General features: G+C 35.7%; 1 protein-coding gene across 3 annotated transcripts in view; it reads right to left on the bottom strand.

Annotated features, from left to right (window-relative positions):
• Window positions 1-27,362, bottom strand: part of Prkn (parkin RBR E3 ubiquitin protein ligase) — a 1,339,037-nt gene that overhangs the window by 920,476 nt on the left and 391,199 nt on the right. For 2 of the 3 annotated variants that reach the window (XM_033763332.1, XM_033763333.1), the window contains exon 3: window positions 2,323-2,563. In XM_033763332.1, the coding sequence (XP_033619223.1) occupies window positions 2,323-2,563 (241 nt within the window). Of the gene's footprint in view, window positions 1-2,322; window positions 2,564-27,362 lie in introns of those variants that run through there. The other variant, XM_033763334.1, reaches the window with a different exon arrangement.

The raw sequence follows: 27,362 nt of genomic DNA, 5'->3' as shown, positions 1-27,362 counted from the left end.
CAAATGCTGCTGGAAAAACTGGGTTTCAGTTTGCCAAAGATTAAAATTAGATGTGTATCTCTGACTATGCATGAAACTATCTGTCACCATGCACTAAAATCAAAATGGATCAAAGACCTAAATATTAAAACAGAAACACTGAGTTCAATTTCCAGTACAAAAAAAAACAACAAAAAACAAAAACAGAAACACTAAACCACGTGGAAGAAAGGTTAGGTAGAATTCTTGAAGACATTAGCATAGAAAAATATTTTATGAATAAAGCCTCAGTTGCTCATGAACTGGCACAATCAACAAATGGGATCTCTCTTATTAAAAAGCTTCTGCACTGTGAGAAAACAAAACAAAACACCAATAGTGTGAAGGGACAATGCACAATGTGGTAAAAATTTTTCAGCAGTTGTTCTTCAAAGTGTACTATCTAGAATATATAAAGAACTTAAGAAAACAGACCTCCCAAACTTAAAGATCCAATCCAAAAATTGGCTTCTGAAATGAGCCGACATTTATCAGACAAAGAAGTAGAAATAGCAAATAAATATATGAAAAAAATGTTCACTGTCACTGGTCATTGGAGAGATACAAATGAGAACAATGCCAAAATTCTACCTCACCCCAGAGAGAATGGCTACTGTCAAGAAATCAGTCAATAACAAATGCTGGTGGGACAGTGGGGAAAAAGCAACCCTGCTCCACTGCTGGTGGGAGTGTAGACTAGTGCAACCAATGTGGAAATCAGTGAGGAAATACCTCAAAGAACTAGGATTGGAAGTTCCATTTGACCAAGCTATTCCTCTGCTGGGTATCCTCCCAAAAGAACTAAAAGAATCAAACTACAATGATATATGTGCACCCATATTCATAACAGCACAGTTTGTAATAGTTTGTAATCTTGGAAATAGCCCAATATCCCATCAAATGGAGAATGGATAAAGAAGATTTTTTTTTTTTATAAAATGGAGTGCTACTCAGCCATAAAGAATGGGAAAGTAGAGACATTTATAGTTAAATGGATGCACATTGAGGCAATACTCTTAGTGAAATAAGTAAGACACAAGTATAAATGTCAAATGGTTTCTCTGATATGAGAAACTGAAAGTGTAAATAAGGGCTAAAACATACAATAGATGATGTGAAATAGGAAGAAAAGGTGCAAAGGAGAAAGGGAAGTGGAAGGTGTAGGGGAAAGATAGAAGGGAATGGAATATAAGAAAATGGAAAAGTGGAAACGAAGTCTTTGTAAATAGGAAGGAGTGGAGGGGTTGAAGGGAGGGCAGGGGAATGAGGAAAAATATAAGAACCAAGATAGATTACATAAAGGTACAAATTTCCAGTGATGAATGTATACCTAAAATGTACCAATAAAATTAATAAAAATAAAAAATGAACTCCTGACTCACAATCATATATTAATCAAGAGAATATTCCACTTTCAGTGTGTGGAAAACAAGAATATTCTACCCCCAAATATGTGTTTGCCATAAAGATTATTTTTAGCTTTTATTCTGAGAAATTGTAGATACAATGATCACTCCTTTACCTTCTGTCTATTTCATTTTATGAGTACACAGCCTTCATAGCCACCATAATAAGGAAATGCCAATAAAGCACCATCTTACTAGAATCCAGACCCTCACCAGACTCCCACCCTGCTAGCACCTTGATCTTGGACTGCTCAGCTTGCAGAACTTTAAGGAAAACATTTCTGTTGTTTACACAGCATTGGTCTTGAGTATTTTGTTATAACAGCATAAATGCACAGACAGTGTCTTAACCAAAGAAAAGCACTTAGAACATATTGCAGCATAGAGATAAAGAAAACTGTCTTCAGACTAGAGATTTTGTTTACATTATATGTGGGTCAAGAACACTTAAAGTGGCTAAAATTACCTCTAACATCTTCTTTTTACATTTCTCTGTATCATTTGAATTGAGAAAAATGCACTTTTAAAAAATAAGGAAAGCAGAATGTGAGAGGGGCATGCATGTACCTTAATAATATATTCAAAACAACACAACTTATCATAGGCCCGCACCACTCCAGCTACTCAAAACAGAAAAAATTAACATGCTCTTATTATGGTAGTGACGCTTTCTCCACCTCTTATGTTCATTTGAAATTTGAAACTTATTTCATACTATTATGTATGCATTTCCCTAAAATTTTATCTCATTACTCTCCTTCTAGTGGACTCTCCTTGCAGTGACTGAAGGACTCTAATCCAAAACTTATATAACCAGATATGTGTAACGCAAGGTCACTCTCCATGGAGACTTTACTAAACAAAGTGTTTTAGCAGTAGACAGATTCATTACAATTACCTGGGTTTCTGACCGCTGCTGAATTATTCCTGCTGTCAGTGTCCAGAATGACAGCTAGACCCACAGAGTCTGCTGGCAGGACAGAGCTGCTGAGGTCCATCCGGGTCAAGCTCTTGGTTTCCCTGGAAGAGGCTCCCAAAGTATTTCTGGTCTTGTCCCCTCCAGGTGGATTTTTTTCCTGATCTTTCCTTCCTGGCTTCTGCACAATGTGAACGATGCTCTGCTGTTCCAGATCACAGTTCTGTTTAGGGGCAACACATGAACATAAGACAATGTCAAGATAACAAACAGGGTTTGGGATACTGTGGTTTTACTTGGCCTACAGTATGTAACACATTTTATAGTCTGTATATGTATGATTTCCACATGTAGTAATAGAATTGAAAAGATAGTGATATGTGACATTGATGTACTTGCGCACACTTACCTTGCCAATAGGGCCTTAAAGCACTTATATGCTGTACATTTTAGACAAGAAATATCAAATTGAGAACTTGAAATTTGAGGATAAAAGAAAACTACAATAATACTTAAATGGGTAGCAAATCTGACATAAAAATGTGTACCATGCTGCATCCCATGAGTACAGTGCAAATAATATTATTTTTAACTTTTTAGTACATGTCAATTATATAGAACAGTTGGTTTCATTTTGGTAGATTCACATATGCATATAACATACTTTAATCAGCAAATAATATTGTTTAAAACTGATTTACTTTGGAAGTGATATTTCCTTATAATTATCTAATTTAAATACTGGCAGTCATTTTTGTTTTATAAAAGCACAGAAAGTTAGTTACTATCAATTATGCTGCCTTTCTCTACATAATTTAAAATAACTATGTTGGCAGTAGGCTCTGTAAACCCTCTCTAATCACTAGCCTACCCACAGCCATACAGAGAGACAAGTGAAGAGCACAGTCCTATTAGCCCACGACTCCTTCGTTTTTTCCACCAATTTCATGATTAAAACCAATAGTGATTTACGAAAATGTTCATGCCATATCTTGATTTACGTGAACAAGAGCCTCTACATTTCAGAAGACTACTAGTTGTAAGTCAGATATATCCTAAGGCAAAAAGTAGGTGACCCTAGATCAAGTCCTAGTTCCGAATAACAGCTAGATAGACACAGCCACCCTCTCCTTACAATGCTGGACCCTGACTCTCAATAACCCTTGCATCTCCACATCTTCAGACCACTTCGTGTCCTTCTCTCTTAACATGGGACTGTTCAAAGAACCCCGCATGACCAACAACACAATAATAGCAATACATTCTTCCCTCCCCGTGCCTTGCTCAAGCTCTCATTTTGCTGTCACTATCAAAGTCGTCTCAAGAGGTGACTGCTATCACTCGCTGCACCGTAGCACACATTACACTTGGAGTTCACCAGGGTGCCCTCCATTCTTACCGCTGCTTCCTACGTCTTCTCTATCCTCACGTCCTGCGCTCTGTCACATGGACAGGTCTGCTGTCTGGCCCTTCTTCACAGTGCCTAGGCTCTCCTCAACACTGCTCAGCTGCTCAGCCGGGGTCACTGTTCATCATCCTCCATCCCAAAGTCCTTCCACACCCGACTTCCTTATTTCTGTCAGAGTACCCAGGCTTCACCTTGTTCCCTCTCACCTAAATATCTGATTAAAATCCTCCTTTGTCTAAGGGAATTCAATAGAAACACATTTTGGGTTCCTTTGCCTGCTGTTACATCCAGTGAGTTGTCAAGACTGACTAATTGGGTATCAGAAATACTCTTCACCTCTTCCTCTCCCTTATGACTCTATTGTTATGCTTCCCCCATTTTAGTCCTTATTATTAGTGATTTAGCAATAATGCCCTTTATCTCTAGTGTCTGCCTATTCTGATCTGTTATATACAAGAATCTTTGGTGTGTGATACCTAAGGTTTCTGATGTGCCTTGTTATTGCCACTTAAAACAGAATCTTATACCTTAGCATCCTTTTCAAGTATTTATACTTTCCTCGTTTCTAGATTTTTTTTTTTTTTGAGACAGGGTCTCACTATGTAGCTGAGACTGACTTGAACTCACTATGTAGCCCAGGCTGTTCTTGAACTCATAGCAATCCTTCTGCCTCAGCCTCACGAGTGCTGGGATTATAGGCATAAGCCATCATGCCCGGCATCATTTCTAGATTTTTGTCTTAGGGTTTGTATGAAGCTTTTCATATTCTTTTTTTTTTTCTTTTTCTTTTCTGAAAGTTGAACTTCAACTTTTTCACCAAGCTACATCCCCAGCCCTTTTTAAATTTCTGAATTTTAAAATTTAAAAACTAATATTATGGTTATTTTGTTGTTTTAATACTGGGGTTGATCTAAGGGATTTTGCACTGAACTATATCCCAAGCTCTTTTTATTTTTTTGTTTCAAGACAAGAAATTGCTAAGTTGCCCAGGCTGGACTTGAACTCACTATCCTTCTGCCCTAGAATTGGGATTAGAGGCATGAACCTATAATCTTTATCTCTCCATCATTGTATATTTGGTGCATTATTTTTTAACATCATCCATTCCTATATCTCAGAGAGCATATGCTATGGTCTCTCCCTCATGTCCTTGATTTTGGGCTTATCCGTGTGATTAGCTTGCTGATGTGACAGTGGTAGATATAACTGAAACAAAGCTATAAATGATTTTGCCCCACAAAAGAATATCTTTGGGAGGTTCTACCCCCTCAGCCTGAGTCCCACAACTGCATACATGTGACAACCCTGAGCCTAGCTTCTGAGAGGGTACTGTGTGGCTTTAGCCACAGCTGGGAAGTACAGTCTGTGGAATGATACCAGGGTGAGCAGGACTCAGCAGACCTGAGCACACATTGGGAAGACAGACTGGTAATGTGTGGCACTGACACGTTGTGGATGTTCCTTAGCACTCACAAGACAGTGGACAGCACTTTCTGTCCATTCTAACCATACCAGTAGACATGCATCACCACTGATGCTTACATAGGCGCTCAGGAAGCATCATGTGAATCACAGACAACCTAGATCCTGAATCCTGTCCTATATAGCAGAACTAATATCTGGCTACACAGAAGGGCAGGCACATGAGGATGTGAGAGTGACAATGAGGAATATGGTGAGAATTAGTACCCTAGCACAGCCTGAGGCTTTTGTCCACATTCTGTTCTTTTCAAGGTTACTCAAGAATTCAGTCAGATAAAATTCCACTCTCCAAATTCATGACTGACATACTTCATGTGATCCTCGGAGACAAAATTAACACCCATCTCTCTCATCCAAATAAGTCTTTGCCTGCTATGCTTTTCTTTTTTTTAAAGTTTTTTGTTTGTTTGTTTGTTTTTTGGTACCGGGGATTGAACTTGGGTCCTTGCGCTTGCAAGGCAGGCCACTGAACCGCTGAGCTAAATCCCCAGCCCTATGCTTTTCTTATTGTAGTAGTTAGAATATGGGTAGTTTATAAGGTATGAGTAAGTGAATCTTTGTGTATACATTCTCTAGTAACATTTCAGCTTTCTGTCTAAAAGTTGATACAAAAATTGTCCCACGTTAAGATTCCATGCAACACCACTTTGATAGTTATAGAACAAATCCAAAAGATGTACTAAACTCTTCTCTCAAATCTAGACTTTCCTAATCCTCAGGTAGTGCTGCAAAGGAAAATGGAAAGACTCAAAACGGATTTCAGTAGTTGTGAATATATTTCCCCACCTGCACACATGGCTCTGAGCTCTTTAATTGCTTAATTCTTTTACTCTCTTATAGAGATTGTGGTCAATCTCAGAAGAGGTCCTTTTGCAGGTGGTGTGCTCTTCTATCACACTAGTGCAGCTCAAACCACATTAGTAACATCCCAGGAACAAATAATTAGATAGAAGCTCAATTGTGTAGCCACTGAAAACCCCAAATATTATTTAGTCACAATACACAAAAAAATTCTGCACATTTCCAAGGTGGAGATTTTCAGTGGGAATGCTAAAGAGTACTTCAAACTGATCTTAAGCTTACTCAGGGTAAAAAAAAAAAAAAAAATGCAAACTCCCAACAACAGCAAAAACAAATCTTATTTATCTTTGTTTCCCCAATGGCTATAATACTGCCTGTCAAAGAGAAGGCATAAAACACAAGTTTTTCTTTTTATAACAGCCTATTAACCCAAAAAGTAAGTCAGTGACATAAATAGTTTAGTGTAAACAAAACAAGTACATATTTATCTAGCTGGGATTAGTCTGAGGATATGCAGCAAAGATGTTGATCCCTCAGGAACCAAGGGATCAGTGTATTTGGAATCCTCTCTCTCTCTCTCTCTCTCTCTCTCTCTCTCTCTCTCTCTCTCTGTTTGTTTTTTGAGACAGGGTCTCACTATGTAGTTGAGACTGACCTGGAACTCACCATGTAGCCCAGGCTGGTCTCGAATTCACAGCGATCCTCCTGCCTCAGCCTCCCAAGTGCTGGGATTATAAGCATGCACCACCATGCCTGGCTTGGAACCTTCTCTTTAAAAAGACCTTTGATAAGAGATATATCAGCAATAAGTAAACCTCTATGGAAGTTTAATTTTTTTTCCAAATAATGACCAACTCTCACCGACCTGGCCATACACAAAAATTAATGTAATTTTCTTTTTAAAACTGTATCTTTGATGGCATGTAGTTAGCATCCAAATATTTCAGAGAGAGTGTGGTTATCTAATTAGAACCTTGAAAATAAACATTTGAAAATTTTGACAAAGTTCTTCAGAAATATTCTTGAAGCTTTAAACTTTGTAAAAGTAAATAATGCTACATACACACACACGCACACACACACACACACAAATTACTGGAGATTGAAAAGTTTTCAACATGTTTTCCAAATAAGTAATGTACAGTTAAACACATCATCTTTAATCCAATTAATAATGAGATTCTAAAATAGTTAATAATGTTGCATTACTAACAAAATGTTTATATAACAATATTAAAAATAAAGTAAGATATATAAATATTTTTGAGATCTAATCATCTTCCTGACTCATTTTAGATGTAATAAGTTGTTGAATATTTCTATTGCCATATAAAGAAATCACTGTTACTATCTGCTATGGTATAAATGTGCCTCTCAGAATTCAACAGTTGAAATTTAATGGCCTTTGTGATGTGGCAAGAGGAGAAACATTTGAGAGATGTCTAAGCCATCATGCAGCCTTCATGGCTGAGATTAATTCTATACAGAGACTCAGAAAGCTGTTTTATACATTCATCTTTCTGCCCCTTTGCCCTTTTTCTCTTCTGCTATGTGAGGTCACAGCAAGAAGGTCCCCATCAGGCACCCAAGGTCTTGACCTTGGACTTACTAGCCTTCAGAACTGTAAGAATTAAGTTTCTGTTTTTTAAATAAATCACTCAGTCTAAAATATTTGGTATAGCAATACAAAGGGACCAAGACAACATCTATACGTGAGTGAGTGGGAAAAGTCTCATAATAAGAATAGGACCTGACATAGAGAAAGCTATTTTACACATTACTTATTGTGGTGTCTGTTGTTCATTTCAATTCTACTGTACAGAAGAGGAAGAGGGACCACAGAGAAGTTAAAAACGAGCTCAACATCACCCTGATTCTGAGGGTGAATCCAAGGTGGAGACCAGGTCACCCAGGCCTTCCTTAGCCATTCTGATGGGCCAAGAAAGAGTGAGACACAGATAGGGCAGAAAGTTTGTCAGTCTAGAGTCTGAAGAACAGGTTAGGAACTTCAGTGGAACCACCGCCAGGTAAAAAGGAATGTGTAGGAAAAGGGCTACATTTGATTTAAAAGGGTGAAAGTTAACAATCAGTAGCAATTACATGACTCAGTGAAAGTACAGAAGTGAAAAGAACAGAAAGAGATGGGAAAACAAGCTGGCAGATGCCTAACGATTCCAGGTTCTGCTGTTTGTGAAGAGAGCTTCCGATGAGATCTTAGGGCTGGAAACAGTGCACTGCATTTGTGTGTGTGTGTGTGTGTGTGTGTGTGTGTGTGTGTGTGTGTGTGTTTCTTGTCACAAATATTACCATCCTTAAAAGACAGTGCATCTTTCTAATATTGTCTCTAGGACTGACTGTAATGACCTGTTTGTGATACACACTACCATGTGACTCCTGAGTGACTCAATGATCCCATGAAGTATAGAGAAGCCCTAAAGGCTCACACCTATAATACAAGTATTCTAGAATGCTGACATAAGAGGATCAGGAGTTCTATCTACACCTGGGCGATTTAGCAACACCATGTCTAGACATAAAAATAAGCAAATATATAAAAAAGCTGCAGATGTATCTCAGTGAGAAAGCCTGGGTTCAATCCTCAGTACTGCCACCATGGCCCATCACAGTTTTTGTTTGTTTATTTTTATTTTTAACACAGCCATTCAGCTACTTGGAAGTAAGAATACACTTCAGATAGCCTTACTTGCTTGCCCTAGTCAAGTAAGGCACAGGACAGGGAGGGAAATTAATAGATTGAAAGGCCCTGGCCTACAGCTTCCATTTGCTGGCTCTTAGCCCTATCTCTACAAACAGCCACGTTAGGCCTTCCAGCCTTCAAAGTCCCTGATGTGAGTGGCTACATTGGGCAGAAGTTCCCAGGTTTGCTTTTATCAGCCTACACATTAGATGACACTCATTGTTGCTCTTTCCATACGAATTCTGCAGTCTGTGATTTCTGTCATGCTATATCTTCAATCTTTTTTTTTTTTTTCTGAGACAGGGTCTCACTATATGAGACTGACCTGGAACTCACTATGTAGTCCAGGGGCTGGTCTTGAACTCACAGCGATCCTCTTTCCTCAGCCTCCCGAGTGCTGGGATTACAGGTGTGCAGCACCACACCTGGCTTATATCTTCAATCTTACTTATTTGCACTGCCCTCTAAATCTCTTAAACTCTATATCATTATACAAAATGTTTCATGGCATCTCAATGGAAAAAATATTGCACTTCATATTGTTGTACATTTCACATTTTAAACATGACAATCTCTGGTTTTTACTTGAGATTTTAATGGCACACATTTTGTTTCCAAAGAAAGCAATAGGATCAGCCAAGCACCATCAGATAAAAAGATTTCGTAACTTTTCAATGATCCTACCAAATTTCAGTTTTAAAAATCATTTTGGCATTAAGAAGTTCTTTCTTAGGCATTTTGAAAGGAACACTACAACAACTTACTGGTAAGTTTGCTTTTTTTATTTTTTTCTGCTGAAAAAATTTAGCATGCTTATCCTTTATTGTTTCTTCTTAGAATAACTTCAAGATGCCTTTGTAAACTCATCAGACCTTTAAATAATGTATGTTTATGTCAAAGACAAAATAGTAGTTATTCAGATAGTCATTTAAAGATATGTCTTTTGCAGTGGTTAAGAACTGTTTTGTCTAGTTGCTGCTAATAATGTGGTAACATGTGCAAAGGCAACCCAAGCCTGGAGATGTTCAGAGAAAATCAGAATGACCACAAAGGTATTGCTCTCACTGTCTTTTGGTTTTGAACTCCAGTTACCCTCCGTAGTTTTCAATGAACACTAAATGCCAATTTATACTAATTGGATGAGAATAGAAACTATCCCTTCAACCTTATACTTCATTAAAAAAGACACAAAAATGGATTCTTTGTGATTTATGCTTTGAATTATTTTCTATTTCTCATGACTAGTTTTCATTATAATCAAAGATATGCTACACAGAAATATTGAAAGTTCCCCTCTCTGGTTGCCAAAGGCAGGGTAATACAATTACAGTGAAAGGTCCAGTAGCCCCACACTAATTAGTCAGCCCATGGGTCTGAGCCTTGTCACCTCATGTCCCTCCCACTGCAGGCCTGGGACCTTCTCAATGCTCATTAGGACCTTCACCAGAGGGAGCACAACAGGGTGGAGGAAGAGATGACACATCGATTTTGCTGCATGTTAGTCACAGCAGTAAATGATTTATATGTCACAAGAAGAGGTTATCACTGCTAGAGCAACTGAAGTTTAGGATTTCATTTATCCATGTTTTCCCTTTCCTAAATACAAAAGATACAGGATAATCAAATCTACACCCAATAAAACCATGTCAAAAATATATTTTTATGCTATTTTGCAAGAAGTATCTCCAAGTTTCACTTAAGTATATATTTCACTATTTATATTAACTATAAACAAATATATATGTGTATATACATATATACAAATATACATATACATATATATGTGTATCATATATATTTTTTTAACAAAGTTAATTATTTGCAAGTCATAGCACATGCTTTATAAAATTACTGGGGTCATGGTTAATAAGCATAACTTTCTCATGTGGCTATATGAAAATAAAAGATGAAACTTGAATAATGATAATCTATTTTATATGTTGTCTTCTACATAAAGATATTTTACTTCCAAATGACTCAGCCCTGAGCAGGAAAAATAGGAAGCCTGCAAACTTTCATCCAAAGTCCTCATTTGATAATCATATCTCTCTTATATGCTTCATTTCAATGAACTCCAGAAGAATAGTCATTATTGTTAAAAATATTTCTCTAACGATATGAGGAAAAAATATTATGCATCAGTGGGGCCATTTTTAAAACAACAACAATAATGAAATGCTAAAGTTAAAAACACCTTTGCATCCTAGTAAAGTTTGGACTTGGAGTATTCTCCCAAATTTCTATGAGTTCAAGGCTAGCCATCAACCTGGGAATTTTTAAGAAGTGATGGAACTCTCAGAAGGAGGAGCCTAATGAGAGGAAGTTAGGTTATGGGGGCATGTTCTTGAAGGGCATGTGGGACCCTCGCCCTTTTCTTTGCTTCCTGGCTGCCATGAGGTATGCAGTCTTCTTCCACCACATTCTCTCAATGCCATGATATACTGTACTGCCACAGGCCCAAAACAACTGCATCAAGTGACTGTAGTCTAAGACGTCTACAAACATGAGTAAAAATTATAATGCTTTTAAATTGATTTCTCAGATCTCATCACAATGATAGAAAGCTGATTGCATTTCCCTATTTATTGTTAGTCCTCCTACCAGACTGTCATCCTTTAATCTCCATGTTTCTGTCTGACTTTTCTTAATCTACCTGTACGTCAACTTTTTAAAAGAATGCCATGGGCTTTGGATGACCTATCTCATCTGTCTCTCTGTTGAATGTCAAGGGGCCCACAGCTCTGAAGGACCTTCATCCCAAAGTTGGAAGGAAGAGTGAATGATAAAGTCATGGAAATTACTCTATTTTTGAAGGTAGAACTTTCATGAACTAATCATGTAAACATACCCCCCCTAGGCCCTACCTCTGAACACTGTTAGACTGCATATAAATTTTCATATGCATAAATACAGGGGGACACATTTGGACCAGGATTAAATTATTCTTAAATGTAAAAAGGTTTTCCCTAAACCCAAGATAATATAGCCAAGTTCCATCACCTAAGAACATTAAACAGAACTGTGGATTTTCTTTGGACTCTGGTGGAATACTGGAGTGCGAGTCTCTGTATCAGTGATGGCAAACCTTTTAGAGGTTTTGATGGTAACAAATAGCTGGCTATGGCACACATGCCATATGTTCATCACCCTACGTGATGCCAGGATGACTAAGAGCAAAGGAATATAGGGCCAGGGATTTAGCTCAGTGGTTCTGCCACCTGCCTCACAAGCACAAGGTCCTGAATTCAATCCCTGGTAATAAAAAAAATAAAATAAAAAACAAAAAAAAGGAAATATGTAATCAGGTTTTACAACAACAAGGAAGAAACAAGCTCATACAGGCATACATATTTATTTTTTTAAAGAACTGTCACAGAGATAGACAGTTTCACTCCTTTGATATAAATTTCTTAAGCTTCTAGCCTTAGGTTTAAATTTCAGCTATAAATATACCACATTGTTACTTATGTCAGCTCCTCTTTCACTAGCTGGAAATGTTATGCCATGTGCAAGAATTCGTTTCTTCTGGATAAATGAAATATGAAACCACTCTCCTCATTCACACCTTACTCAAGGTCCCTGCCCTCCAGACACTGGCCAGTGGAAAGACACTGGACACCTGCAGGATTCAGGACAAATTCTTAGACTCTGAAACTTCATAGCAAGCATGAATGCTGTTAACTCGTTGGTGATGACTAGGGACTCTCAGCTTTGAAATGTGACACCAAATTTACTGGATTACTGTATTACTACTACTAAAGAAAACATCTAAGTTTGTTTAACAGAAGTAATCCTTGATGAATTTCCTTTCCACTTGTTGACTGTGCTTTTCCATTGCTATAATATAGAGGTTCTCAGGGCATTCTGAGTAGCATGATGAAAATTTAATCTTGTGCCATCCTGCTTTCTCCTGCCTTCACTATGAATCATGTCTTTGTCCATCATATCCATGCTATATATGCTCAGCAGAGAAGCTCAGCAGAGGCTCATTTGATGTCTTTGACTTATGTTGCTGAGACAAAATACCTGACATACACGAGGAGAAGCTTATTTTAGCTTATGTTTTCAGAAGTTTCAGTGCATGGTTGGATGGTTCCAAGGATGAAATGGTATGGCAGAAGGTACGGTAAAGGAAAACTGCTAACCTTAAAGCAGCTATGAAGCAGAGATAAAAATAAGCAGCCAAGTTGGACAGGGTGGATCACACTTATAATCTCAGCACTCTGGGAGGCTGAAGCAGGAGGGTTGCAAGTTCCAAGCTCAGCCTGGACAACTTAGCAAAATCCTGTCTTAAAATAATAAAAACAGGGGGTGAAGTCCAGCGATATAACTCAATTGTGAAAGTCCTAGATTTAATTTCCAATCCTGGACATAAAAAAGAGCCAGAGAAAAGGCAAGGGGCTGGGGACAAGAATATGCCCTTTCACATCACATTCCCAGTGTGTACCTCTTCTGACCAAGCACCACCTCCTAATAGCATATTCAACTATGAACTTGTCAACACTTTGATCCACTGATGACTGCACAGCCCCCATGATCCAATCACCTTCTTAAAAACTCACCATATGAGCCTTTTGGGGGACATTTTTGTTTCAAATCAGAACATTTAGTCTTTCCTTGTGATAAATCAACTGAAGAAATTTACAAAATTCTTTTTCATGGGGGATCTGAAGAAAGGGCTCCTAAGTGCGAAATCAGCCTTCTGTGTCTCTCTCAGATAGAAGCTACTAAAACTCCTACATGACACATTAGGCCATGGATTAACAGATGCAACACCCCACCCCCATCCACAGGAGATACGCTCAAAGCCCACTGATAGATGCCTGAAACTGTAGATAGAAACTAACCACATATTTAACCCAGACAGCTCCTAAGTAACTAATACTGTAGATGTGCAGCATATTCAGCTTGGATATGGTAGTCAAAGGGCTGATTCACTGTCTAGGCAAAAAGAAGCAGAACAGCACAGGATTTATCACACTATTCAGAATAGTGAACAATTTAAAATTTATGAATTCTCTTTGAAACTTTTCATATAATATTTTCAGATTCCAGATGATGACAGTTACCAAACAATGGAAAGGGAAACCACAGATAAGGCAGAGATTACTGTATATGTTAACTTGCCCCTACATTTCCTTGGATCACCCTCCACTCTGGTAGAGGGTAGGAAGAATCCATACAGGAATCTGTTCATGAAGGACATTTTGAGGGAGAAGCCCAACAGGCATAGCCAACAAGACTGGACAGCTATGATGAGTAGGTTAAAAGAGAAAAAGAAAGAAAAATAGAGCTTTTATAAATGGAAAAGGGACCACGAGTTTGAAGGATTAGGGAGGGATGAGAAGGGTAGAGGATGAAGAAAAGAAAAAGAATATACATAAACGTTTTTAGTGTATTTCTGAGAATGTTCCATTATCTAAATTTTACTGACTGCATCTGGTTGGTATTATTTGACAAATTTCTCCAGTTGCCTTATTTCCTAGTAATTTGTACTTGGTTCTAGAGGAGTGGTTAGATTTAGGCTGGTTATGTTTTGGTGACTTTGTGGGTGCTGCTTTGTACTCAAGTAAGAAGACCTAACTGGCTGTAGCTGAGTCTAGTTTCATCTGGATATCTTATTTATTTTGCAGTGTTCAAAGCCTTAGATCCTCCAGCAAGACACTCAAGTTCACCAAGAATGTAAAATAATGATTTTATACTTTTATTGTTTTTCTGAATCTATTAGATGTAATATTTCTATAAATTTTCCCTTATCTACTGTTTTATTTCCCAGTCATAATTTTTTTAGAAATCTAGAATATACTAATCTTATTTTTGCTTTTAAATTTTAAATTGAGTTAATTATAACACTGAAAAAGTGTGTTTTAAAAATATCATTAAGAAATCATATATGAATATATTAATGCTTTCAATCCAATACTGCTATTATTTTTATTGGTACTCATCTTTAGCTAATTAGGATGGACTTCTGAGGGTTGTCAGAGGTACAGTAGCCTTTAATATCTTCCTTGTTATATTGTGTAAGAGGTTTCAGTCTCAGGAACATTTTGGAATCTCATCCTATATGTGACATTGTCTTTATTATTACTGGACTCATCAATACTTTTCGGGGACCAGAGGTAGAATTTGTTGGTTTGCTTCATATTTTTATCAAATTTTTTATTAGTACATGTTTGCAGTGCATGCAATTGCCAATTACTTTGAGGCATGGATACATGCGCAAAATAAATTTGCTTCTTTCTTTAATCACTTTCCCTTCCCTCCCTCCTCCTCTAATTTCACATTCCTTGTGTTCATTCATTTCGATATTATAAATCTTAGCTCACGTTTGTGGCATACAATGCTTACATTCATTGAATTATCACATTCCTGTACATGGCTTGTCCTTATTCTACTTACTCCTCTTCCCCTCCCCCTCACCTTTCCCCGTGGTCTCTTGGAACACTTCCCATTTACATGTCATACCCTTGTCTCCCATTCTTCCCTTATTATTATCTGTGTTTGTACATTGCCTTACTCAAATGAGACATAACATATGAGTTTTAAGCTTGTGTTTCTGGTTTATTTCATACAATATTATATTTTTCAGGTGTATCCATTTCCTATAAGTGTCACAAATGTGTCCTTTATAGCCAAGTAGTATGCCAATCTATGCAGATAGCACATTTTATTTTCAGTTGTCTGCTGATGTGTATACAGGTTGCTTCCAGGATTTAGCTCTTATGAATTGTGCTTCTACAAACATTGGTATGCATGTATTACTGCGGTATGATTTCTTAAGGTCTTTGGGGAAAATACCAGAAGGGTGGTAGCTGGGTCATATGAAATTTCTAATTTTAGTTCTTTGAGAAATCTCTATATTGATTTCCATAATGGCTGTACTAGATTACATTTCCACCAACAATGCAGAAGGGTTCCCTTTTTACCACAGCTTCATCAGAATTTGTTATTTTTTTATTTCTTGATGTTTGCCATTCTTTATTTAGTAAGATGGAATCTTACCAGTGCTATAATCTGCATTTTTCTTTTTTTATGATTTAAAATTCTATTTTATTTTATTTTTTTCCTCATTGAGATTCATGGTACATTTTAGGTATACAGTACAGTTATATTCATTATTGGGATCTTGTACCTTTACATGACATGTCTTGGTTCTCATTTTTCCCCACACCTCTGCCCTTCCTTCACCCCCTCCTTCCCTCCCTATTTACAAACACTTTATTTCCATTTTTTCATTTCCTCCTATTTTTATCATTTAACTTATTACCTTTCCCCTACCCTTCCCACTTTCCCTACACCATTAGTCCTATTCTTCCCATTTCAAATTGTTAATGATCACATTAGGATCTTATGTACCACTATAGTTTATTCATACAAGAGAAACTATTTGGTATTTACACATGTGTGACTTATTTATTTCACTTTTGAGTATATCCTCAAAATGTATCCATTTTCCTATGAATGAATCTAATTTCTCATTCTTTATGGCTAATATTCCATTTTATAGAAAAGTCACATCTTCTTTATTCAGTTTCCAACTAATGGGCAAATGGGCTGTTTCCAAGTTAATCTGTATTTTTCTAATGGTCAGAGATGTTGAATATTTCTTCATATATTTGTTGGCCATTTGTAGTACTTTCTTTGTGAGGTATGTTCATTTCACTTGCCCATTTCTTGACTGAGAGTTTTATTTTAAGTGGTCTAATTTGTTGAATTCTTCATATATTCTGAATATTAGTCTTCTGTCTGAGGAATAGATGGCAAGATTTTTTCCCCCATTCTGTAGGTTGTCATTTCATTCTGGTTTTTTGCTGTATGGAAGCTTTTTAATTTGATGTGATCCATTTGTTGATTCTTGTCAATTACAGTCTTCCTTCATTACTTTAAAGTTAAAATATACCATAAATTCAGTGTGATACAGTGTTACCTTCGTTAGCAAACAGCTGCAAGCTTGAACTTGGCACTACTCAAACAGAAAAGTTAAAAAGACAATCTGCTCAGTGTTTGTAGCTTTGCTAAAGTTTCAACCTAAGACCTTACTTGAAAAAACCTCTATGGGCTGAGAATCTCTTGTGATGCTACAGTTTATAAACTGCACTCATCCAGAGAAAAATATAGTGCTTGTATTAGTGCATTAAAACATTTATCATTGGGCTTTCTTTATTTTTTTTGTTTTTTATTTGCCAAAAATATTGTAATCATGGCTCTAAACAAAGTTAGCTATTCCAGTAGTAAAGCTAAGAGTAAAACTATGGAACCGCAGTAATAGAGTTAAAGAAAGAAAATATTTCAAAATTTGTTAAATTGGAAAAATTAACATAATTTTTGGCCCTCAGAACCAATTATTTGGTTTTCCATTATTTCTTATGGGGAAAAAATATGCTGTGTTCTCAAATTTTTCAATATTCACACATGGATTTGGAATGAATTGAGTTCAACAACCAAGGTATCACTCTACTTTGAATTCAAATTCAGCATAAACACTTTACATAACCTCTTCTGTCTTCTATTGTAATCCTTTATCTTGTTGAGAATATTAAGAATTAAATAACTTAAAAGTTAAATAAATACTTATCATTTTGATGCTCATTATGTATATAACAATTTCAAAATAATGCAAATTAATTACTTTAAAGAAGTTTCTCATTTTTGTTGTTACAGCATTGCTTTATTTTGGGGTTATTATTAAATTATTGTATTTTAAGACTTCAGAATATTGTGACTATGCTTGCAATTAGAGATTCATCTTGTTAATTTGTTTCTCTTTGTTTCTAATTCATAGGGACTGCTTTTTAAAATATTTAATTCTGTTTTATAATTATTTAAAATATTTATTAGTTTCTAAGGACACACTTGAAAAACATGAAATTATAAAAGAAGTTTCACCTCTAACACCTTCCATTGTAGTCTGTTTATTCCATACCCCTAAAGCAACTTTTGTTATTATTTTTATTTCTGAGTTTTGGTTCACCTTTTTTTGTTTGTTTGTTTGTTTTGTTTTGTTTTTGGCATGCATTAGTGAGCTTTTTTAATCTTTATTAAATTTATTGGTACATTTTAGGTATACAATACAGTTGCATTCATCATTGGTATCTTGTACCTTTACATCATATATTTTGGTTCTTATTTCTTCCCGTTCCCCAGCCCTCCCTTCACTCTCTCCACCCTTCCCTGTTTACAGACATTGTTTCCATGTTTTTTCTTTTCACATATTTTTTCTTTTCCCTTTTTCCCTTTCCCCTACCCTTCTCACTTCCTCTACACTTTTAGTCTTTTTCTTCCTATTTTTAACAGAAATTGAAAAGTGTGTATGTGTGCTTATGTGCTTAAGTGTGCATATTTTTAAGATTTTTAAAGCATATTACATACATTTCATCAAAATTATTCTTTCACTTAATAATTCATCCTATAATTCCATAGTCATAGAAATTTTCTTTAATTCTGTTTACAACTAAATAATGAACTCAAGAGGGGATAAATCACAGTTAATTCAATAACTATCCTCTTGGTGGACATTTAAGTGGATTCCAGTTTTATGATACTACAAATAGGGCTTTCATGAGTAGTCCTGTAAATATATCTTTACTTATTTTTGCCAGCATCATGGTTATATTGGCTTACTGAAGGTCCCACAAAGAGCAGCACTTCAACAACAAAGAGTCCACATAACATCCACTTAAATAAAACAGGATATCTGATACCAGTTCCAAGAAACATCAAGTAAAAGTAAAACTTTTTTATGTTTATAGATGTATTTTACATCAAACTGAGTCACAGTGGGGAACTCTGGAAAAATATAAATATAAAAAATAATGATTAATAGATTATAACACATAGAATAAGGGAAAAAATTATGAGTCTATAAAAATACTCAAAAAGTATAGGCATAGGAAGTGAGAAAAAGCTCTTCTACACGGAATCATAAAATGAAATAAATATGGAAAACCAATAGAAGAAAATCATATTTCTGAAACTGCTAATAATATAATTAAACTACTCAAAGAGTACCAATGGATTCTATAACGATTTAATTAAAGATTACCAAATACTGGTGTATTTTCACTGTCTTAAATATCTTTCCATAGATTCCCTAATAATTTGGAAGGAGGAGGGCTATTTCTGCAATGGTCAACTTGGCAGGTACCCTTAAACCAAGTGATCACACTAGCAACATTTGTCATAAAATATTCAGTTTTGAGGACAAGAGTGTTTCACTTGAATCTACTAATAAAGAGATGATAAAACAAAGCAAAGGTGCGGTATGATACTGCAAGATAACTGCCCTGACTTTTCAAATAAAGAGACAAAAAAAAAATAATGTTGAAGGGTTGGTTCTAAACTAAAAAAAAAGATATAGCACTGAATGTATCTTTAATTGATTTTTTTCTCAAAAAAGAATTTTAAATAACACTAATATTATTCAAAATAATAAAAATCCTTAAAAATCAATAAGGAAATAGGAAAACTACTTAAAAAACAGGTCAAAATCCGTAACAGAATTCTCAGCACAGGTGATACACAGATGGCAAATCACCATACAAAAATGTGTTCCACATCATATTTCATAAAAAAATTAAAACAAAAAAAGATACCACTTCACACCTGCCAGAATGCTCCAAATACAAAATACTGACAATTTTGAGGCCAGTCTGGGCAACTTAACCAGAACTTGTCTCAAAACAAAAAATTTTTAAAAGCCAGGGATGAATATCAATGGAGAACACTTGCCTAGCCTAGCATAAAGGACACCTTGGGATTAATCCACAGTAACACACACACAGGTGCACGTGCGTGTGTGCGCACACACACACACACACACACACACACGAGAGGGGGGGGGGAGAAAAAGAGGAGGAAGAGGGGGAGGAGGAGAGAAGGGAAGGGAAGGAAAAGGGAAGGCAGGGGAGGTGATGGAGAAGCACCCAACAGCCTGGAGGCCTGGATGGAACAAATGCAGGAGGAGGAAGAGGATTCCAACCAATGGATCCCATCTCTGCTTCCTGGTCACTATGAGATGACCAGCTTTCTAGACATGCCCCTCCATCGTGATGCTGTGCCTCATAAAGGACCAGAAACTACAGCGACAAATAACCATAGACTGAAACCCTTAAAAAGCTGGGGATTTAGCTCAGGGGTGCCACCACCTGACTCACAAGCACAAAGTCGAGTTCCATCCCGGGCACAAAAACATAAACAAAACAAACAAAAAGCCCTAAAAAAAATGAGCCAAAATCAATCTTTCCCGATTAAATTGATTTTCTCAGGCTTTTTTTTTTTTCCTCACAGAAATGGAAACCTAACACAAAAAGCAAACTGCAGAACAGTGATGATTATTATTGGCTTATTTAACCATATATAGTAATTGCTTCATATACACACTAAAATTATTGCCCATGAATACCAAACTGAAAGTAAGGATTTGTTTCTTACTTTCAAAGGACACATGGGAAAGTATTTGCAAAATATTCATTTAATCCCTAATAATCTTTCCTGAATTTTTCCTTTTCCTCTCTCTCTCTCTCTCTCTCTCTGTCTCTCTCCTTTCTCTTTTTCCTCCCTTCCTCCCTTTGCACAGAAAGGATGATAGGAAACACTCTCTTACAACATAGAATATTTTTTCTACTTTCCTGTTTTAGTTACTTTAATGATATTCTTTGTCTCTTTTCATTTTGTTATTTGTAGCTATAACTCATTTTTGACTGCATTTTACTCTTTCTGAATAAAATCTCATTTTACACACAGCTCGCTTAGGTGAGAGCCACTCATTCACCTCTTCTCGAAAAATAATGCTTTATAACTTTTAATCTGTTTATGCCAAAAAGAGTTTTCTTCGACTTAGGTTTGTGCCTAATTTTGGAGGGACTGAGGTGCTGGAAATGTTATTTCAGTATACCTATAGTTAGTGAGTGCATGTGTATGGTTCCAAGTCTTCAGAAGTCTTTATAAAATATTCAGTAAGTTTCCTGCTTATGAAGCTAGAAAACAGCATTAAGAAAATAGTATGAATTGAAATTCTGAAGTTTTACCTTCTTTCTCTGAATATGTTCTTGGGTCTAAGATATTTTGCTTTTTATAGTCATCTCAATGAAAAACAGTGAAGAATCAGAGAATGGGAAATTTCCCAGGATTATTTGATGTTGAATGCCACTGTAATTTGTTATATTATAAAACATTGAGATACTAATTACTACTTTATGTTTTAAATCAAAGACCTCTATCTAAAAATAAGGTATATGCAGCCTACTCCAAGATCCAGCCTTTCACCTAAATAATATTCTAAAATATTCAAATTACAGTATATAGACATATTAGATACAATATAATTTAACAAAAATACACATTATGCCCAAAATTAAAATATAATTAGTAAAATAAAGCCTAGACATTAATGACCCAAGGGAATGGAAATCCTGTTCTAAATACGAAAAGATGAAATAATTCTTGGCTTTTGGTTTTAAAAAGGCCCAGGACCACAAATGCAAGGGTAATGTAATTGATTTTAAGGTTAATTGTGTATATTTATTTATAGTACATTTCATCTATTGGATTGTACCAATTTTCCTATTAAAATAAATTCTACTATAGTTGCTAAACATTTCAAGTTTTGCCAATGTCCCATAAATATCCTTATTTTTTAATTTTCTCAAAAATATAACTGAAGCACTATGAAAAGCCTGGGCGTCTATTTGATTATGTTCAGAGCTAAGAATGATTGATATACACTAGTAGCATAGACTAGTTGATGTAGCTCACCAGTCACTATATAGCAAATTTTACTCATTGTCAGTGCTTGCCAATAGTCGGCAGGTATGGGTGATGGACTGAATTGTATTCTCACTCACTCCTCTGATTTATATGTTGAAATTTGCATATCCTGTAGTCCGTAGAATGTGACATATTTGGAGATAGGGATGTTATGCAGACAATCAGCTTAAAATATAGTCATTAAGACTGAGGTCCTTCTAAGAAGGGATTTACATACAAAGAAGCTCAGAGAACAGAACATGCGACAGTACAGGGAGACAGTGGCCATCTATAAGTTAAGAAGAGAGGCCACAAAAGAAACCAATTGCAGTGATGCCATAATGTTGGATTTCTCTCCTCCAGACCTATGAGAAAACCCATTGCTTTTATTTAAGCCACTCAATTTATGAGATGTTGTTATGGCAGCCCTAAAACTAATCTATCAAGTGTCTACGTCCTCAGCATTGTTTGTTATTGTTGCTGTTGTTTCTGCTTGTGAATTCTTAATACCAAAAGTAAAACCGGATCTCTCTTCATGTCACAAATGTTCTGTTTTAATTACAGGATCACTGAACAATTGCAAGAAAAAAATTTTGTGGGTTAGGCTGAAGAAAAACAAAAATATAGGATGATATGGGAATTATTCATTACTAAATCTTGGAATAAGGGGAAATAGGTAAACAGAAAAACAAAACATCTTTGTTTCTCATTTGTAATATTCAAGCAAGGTCCACACTAGTTCCCCCAATTTTGATCAAAACAACTCTTCACTTCATCTAGAATTTTCAAAGAAAGTGACTATATATCACAGTAGGATCTTCATAGTTATCACTGAAATCAGAACACATTCATATTAAAGAAAAAGAGTAACTCAAAGAATTGTTCAAGTACTATATTTACTATAGATTTTATATTGTTTGTGATTATCAATAACTATGCTGAGAAATAAGTATTTTGGCACATGGTAAGTACTTTCTCAAAATCTGTTTCTTCTTCTTCCTGGGCACCCAGGTGACTGACTACATTTCCTTGCTTTCTTTGCATATAGGACTGGCCGTACTCACTCATTTTTGCTGATAGAATAAGAGCAGAAGAGACATTTGCCACTTTCTGCTCACAGCATGCTTAATGAAGTTATACGAGAACACAAACAGGAAAGGAGACAAATGTATACTAAAGGGTTGATCAATGGGTGCTCAATATGGATTGATGGTCAAATTACAAATATGCAGAAAACTCAAATATAAACAAGGAGCTTACATTTTATAGTTTGGACTACACTACCAAAGACTTGCCAAAGCATACCTGAAGGCCAAACAAAATTATACCATCAGGCTTTTGGGCTGTCGATAAGCTCTTTAGAGATGATTTGGCATAGCTAAAAGGCTAAAAATGACATAAAATACTGAAGCAAAAAGTAGTGGATTCAAGATTGAAAGGGAAAATTTCCTTTTATATAAGGCTATAAATTTAAAGGATGTCACTTTAGGTTTTTTCAGATCATTTGTTAGATAATTGTTGAATCCACTGTCTTTCAAGAACTTTTTTGATGTTCTTTTAAATGTTTATTTTTGCTTATCTATAAGCTGTTAGCCTTGATCTTCATGTTTTCTTTGTGTCACTTATCACTTTCATTGTCCTTATTTGCCATCTTCATATTTATTGCTTATGATTATAACAACATTTTGAACTCCTTTTCATACAAACTCAAATCCACTGACATGATACAATCATATTAACTTCAGTAAAATTTATCATTTGGGATCATCATAACTCCTAAGCAAATATTTCAGACTTCTAACCTTCTGCACACAGAAACAAAATAATAGATTCCTCTGAAAGTAAGGAGAGACCTGTAATAAGTACCATAGTCTCCACTGGATGGTTACTATGACAACATCCAATTCTTCTTTAAGAAATGCTACGATAAGGCATTCATCGGGAAAGTCTGTGCTTAGATAGCAGCAAGAATTTGTGTGTGTGTGTGTATGTGTCTGTATGTCTTAAAGATCTAAATGAACACCTGGCTTGTAAATTGATCAAGCATTTTGCTTACATTCTCTGATCTTTAAATTCATAAAAATTCCTCAAATATTACTAATGACAAAAGTGAGGTGCAAAGTTATATATAACCCCAAAGAGAAATAGCTAAATTTGAAACTGGGTTCATTCTGTTCTAAAGATACTTTTAACTCTTCTTGTCTGAATAAATTAAGAGTGAATGAAAGTATCTAGTATAATTAAGACACATAAATCTTGCTTTATTCTATAATCAAAGCAGTTTAAAGGCAGAATTTAAATGTATTTAAAATGAACTTTCCTATTGTTCTAGATTGTCACAATAGGTTGTTTCTCTAATAGTACATTTCTTTGAAACTCTGAGAAATAATGACAGAAATATGGGTGCCATCAAGAATATTATGAATCAGAGATTCCCACCAGTGAGCCAGGGAAATGGCAAAGTTGAAAACTTGTCGCTTGTCATGACAATTTTGATTAGGTCTAAAAAAGTTGTTGCCTGACTGGGGATTTATTGCTCGGTGGTCCTGCCACCTACCTTGCAAGCACAAGAACCAGAGTTCAATTCTCGGTACCAAAACAAACAAACAAGCAAAATAGTTGTAGCCTGCCTCCTTTAACATGGGATATACTAAAATTTGTTCCTGTTGACTGGCTTCTTAATGAGCAAACCATTTTGTGAAAATACAAACAAATTCAACACAAGATATCATATTTTTTCTTAATATAATTTAAATTCTTTGACATAAAACAAACTTTTTTTTCTTAAATTTGATTGTTCAAATGATACCTTCATATCTTAGTATGTAAAATTAAGGAACAACATTTAGTATGTTAAATTAAGAATTATGACATTCTTTTTTAACAAAGCTTTAAAGACATACGTTTTCTATTGTTGCCAATATTATGACAATATTAATGTCATAAATTTTCCAACTAAAGCAGATTTCTTTTCCAAATGAAAAAAAATAATTGAGACAAAATAAAAATAATTATATCCTTTTTTTTCCTTGTTTTTTTTTTTTTTTTGTACCAGGGATCAAACTTAGGACTTTGTGCTTGCAAGGTAGGTGCTTTGCCACTGAGCTAAATCCTTGGCTCTATTATGTTTTGTTTTTTTCTCTTAAATTCTTTTCCTGGTACATTTTAGGTATATAATACATTTACACTCAGCATTGGGAATTTGTACCTTTACATGATGTATGTTGGTTCTTATTTTGGCCCTACCATGTTTAGCTTTAATGGAAAATTTTCTTTGCATACTGCCTTGAATTTTTTCAACTCTGTCCTAATAATTCAAGAGAAGGAAAGATAAAGGTGTCAACTTACAGACATGGAAATAAGAAAAGGAGGAGCTGTAATTTTGTTTTTGTTTTGTTGCAAAGACATTAACAATTTTTCAGGATAATCACAAAGCAATGAGGCAACTCTGTAAATGAACATAAAATTAGTCTACACCAATTCATACTCCTAAACCCTTTGCTGGATATAAAATAGAAATAAAATAGAACTATTAAATATGCCCTTCTATGTCCAGAGATGGTAGAATGACTTTATGCATTTTCAAGAAAAAATGGTGCTCCAGAGATGAGTCCTATGTCTAGAAGAGAGTCACTAAAATAGGCAAGCATTTGCAGAGATGGGGGCAAATAAAATATGAATCTGAGAATACAAGCATAAAAAAATACAGAGGGTTATCATCATAATTTATGTTAAGCAAAAGAGTCACAGTGACCTCTGAATTCAGTGTAAGGCCAAAAAGTTGTTCATAATTATTTCTGGATTTATTAATCCATTTATCAGTGTGATCTCATATTACAGCAGTCTGCAAAGGGAATGCCCAAACAAGCCTCTTAATGGTATTTTGACACAAACACAAAAGCCTCTGTTAGGCTGGATGCATAGCTCAATTGAAGTGAAATGATGGAATTCACAGGAATTATGGTTTAACCCTTTTTCAGAGTTTTGCCCTCCCTTGACCACCATCCCCAGCCTGCTATCCCTATAACCTCTTAGAGAGAGGGTGTTAGGACATCACCAGAAAGCAAACACGACCCATACACTTTTATATGTTTAATTTCATATTTGAAAAACAGGTGAGGTAGACTTGTTGAGTCAAAGATGAAAGCTGTTTTTGCAAGTTAACCTGACAGAAGAATTGCCTCTAAAAAGATGAAAGATGCTGTTTAAGAGAGCTCCTTTTTCATTTTTACCTCAAAAAGGCTTGCCTTTTATGTTTCCCTGAGGTTACTCCATGATAGGAAAAAAAATCTCCATTGGAGTTTTTTCTATTAGGGTAAAGGAAAAGGTTTAGAATTGGGATTTGGTAAAGAAAGCAAAAACTGAAGATAAACAAGATGTTCTCATATTGAGCAAACTTGATGACTCATTTTGTAATAAGTGAACAGCCACTTTTATATAAAATTCATTTTATCTTTCTAGTTATTTTGTCATTTGTCAACTGACCCATCTTTCAAAGACATTTAACTAATCAACAGAGAAACAGCAGAATGACAGAGAATATTTTAAAATATTACCTAATACATTTTCTTTCTTCCTTGTCCATTTCATACCCTGCAGCTCTCTGCCTGAAAGGATAGACCCACGGGCATAGGGTCATTGCCTCAGGAAAGGCAGGGCCTACAAAAAAGCCCAGCAGAACAAAGGGTCAAGTGATTGGATTTTGGGTCTCTAAGAGAACACTGGTGAAAACAGCAACAGTAATACTCCAGTACAGAATTTACTCCATGAAATTGTAGTGGTGGGAAGAACAGAGAATGACACAAAAGCCCAAAAAGAGATGAGGCTAGTCAGTTTCTCAAAGGTGGAGGATTGAGTGGTCCTGGATGTGAGTCTAGACCTTGCAGCTAAGGAGCAGTTCCAATGTCTCACACAAATCCACCCTGATCAGTTCCTTGGTCAGAATGAGAATGGGGAGAGCAAGAGGTTAAGTGAATATGTAGCAACTAATGCCCTGATTCTTTCTGCAAACTACTAGTGGGCATGAGCTGTAGAATACTTGAGTATTCTACACTTCAATACTTCTAGTAGCAATATGATTGATGTGGCCATGGAGAATAACTATGCAGACAGGCTTGCAGTTCCTGCGAACGCAAGTTCTCAGGGAAAGAATCTGAGAGGACAAAAATAACGTTAAAGACATATCTGAGAGTACCAGCATCTCCAAAGAGCCTTGGCTTAAAAAATAAGAATATTTAGATCAGGTTCTTACAGATACTCCTGGGCTTCAACTGCACATGTCCAGAGGACATTGAGACCACAAGATCAGGTCTGTCTGTCATTTTAGTGAAGACTTGAAGATATTAGTCAATAAATATATGTGTTTTAGAAAGTTTTCTAACTTGAGGGCTAAGAGAAACATTAAAAAGAAGAAAACACATATGAAATTTTCTTAAATATAAGGGTCAAACTGAAAACTTTCAGAACATCGTGACCTACTGAAGGAATAATCATAATTAGTCAGAAACCTTCCTTTCCCATTCCTCTTTAGAGTTCCCAACCTATGATTCTCTTGCATCCTTTTTTAAAGGACCAAATCTGAAAATGGAAGCATCTTTCCAGACCTCTGAAATTTGTCCAATTATACTCTCATCAAAGAAAGCATTAATGGCCAAGGAAACTACAAGTTAACTGCTGCAATAATTAAATAGACAAGGCCCAATAGAAACTAATCCTCATGATTTTAAGTAAGTTTCATAGCCATAGCTTAATTCTACTTGCCAGCTGCAACAAGAAATGATTGGCTCTCCTAATTATCTATATTGAGAGTAGTTCTTTAAATTTTCTTTTAACCACTTAGCTCCTCCAAGACAGTTGGCCATGATTGCATTGGCCACCCTTGCTGAA

The sequence above is a fragment of the Fukomys damarensis genome, unplaced genomic scaffold (assembly GCF_012274545.1).
Source record: "Fukomys damarensis isolate Sample0158 unplaced genomic scaffold, DMR_v1.0_HiC HiC_scaffold_14, whole genome shotgun sequence".
Taxonomy (NCBI): domain Eukaryota; kingdom Metazoa; phylum Chordata; class Mammalia; order Rodentia; family Bathyergidae; genus Fukomys; species Fukomys damarensis.
This window is presented reverse-complemented; position numbering and strand designations above follow the sequence as displayed.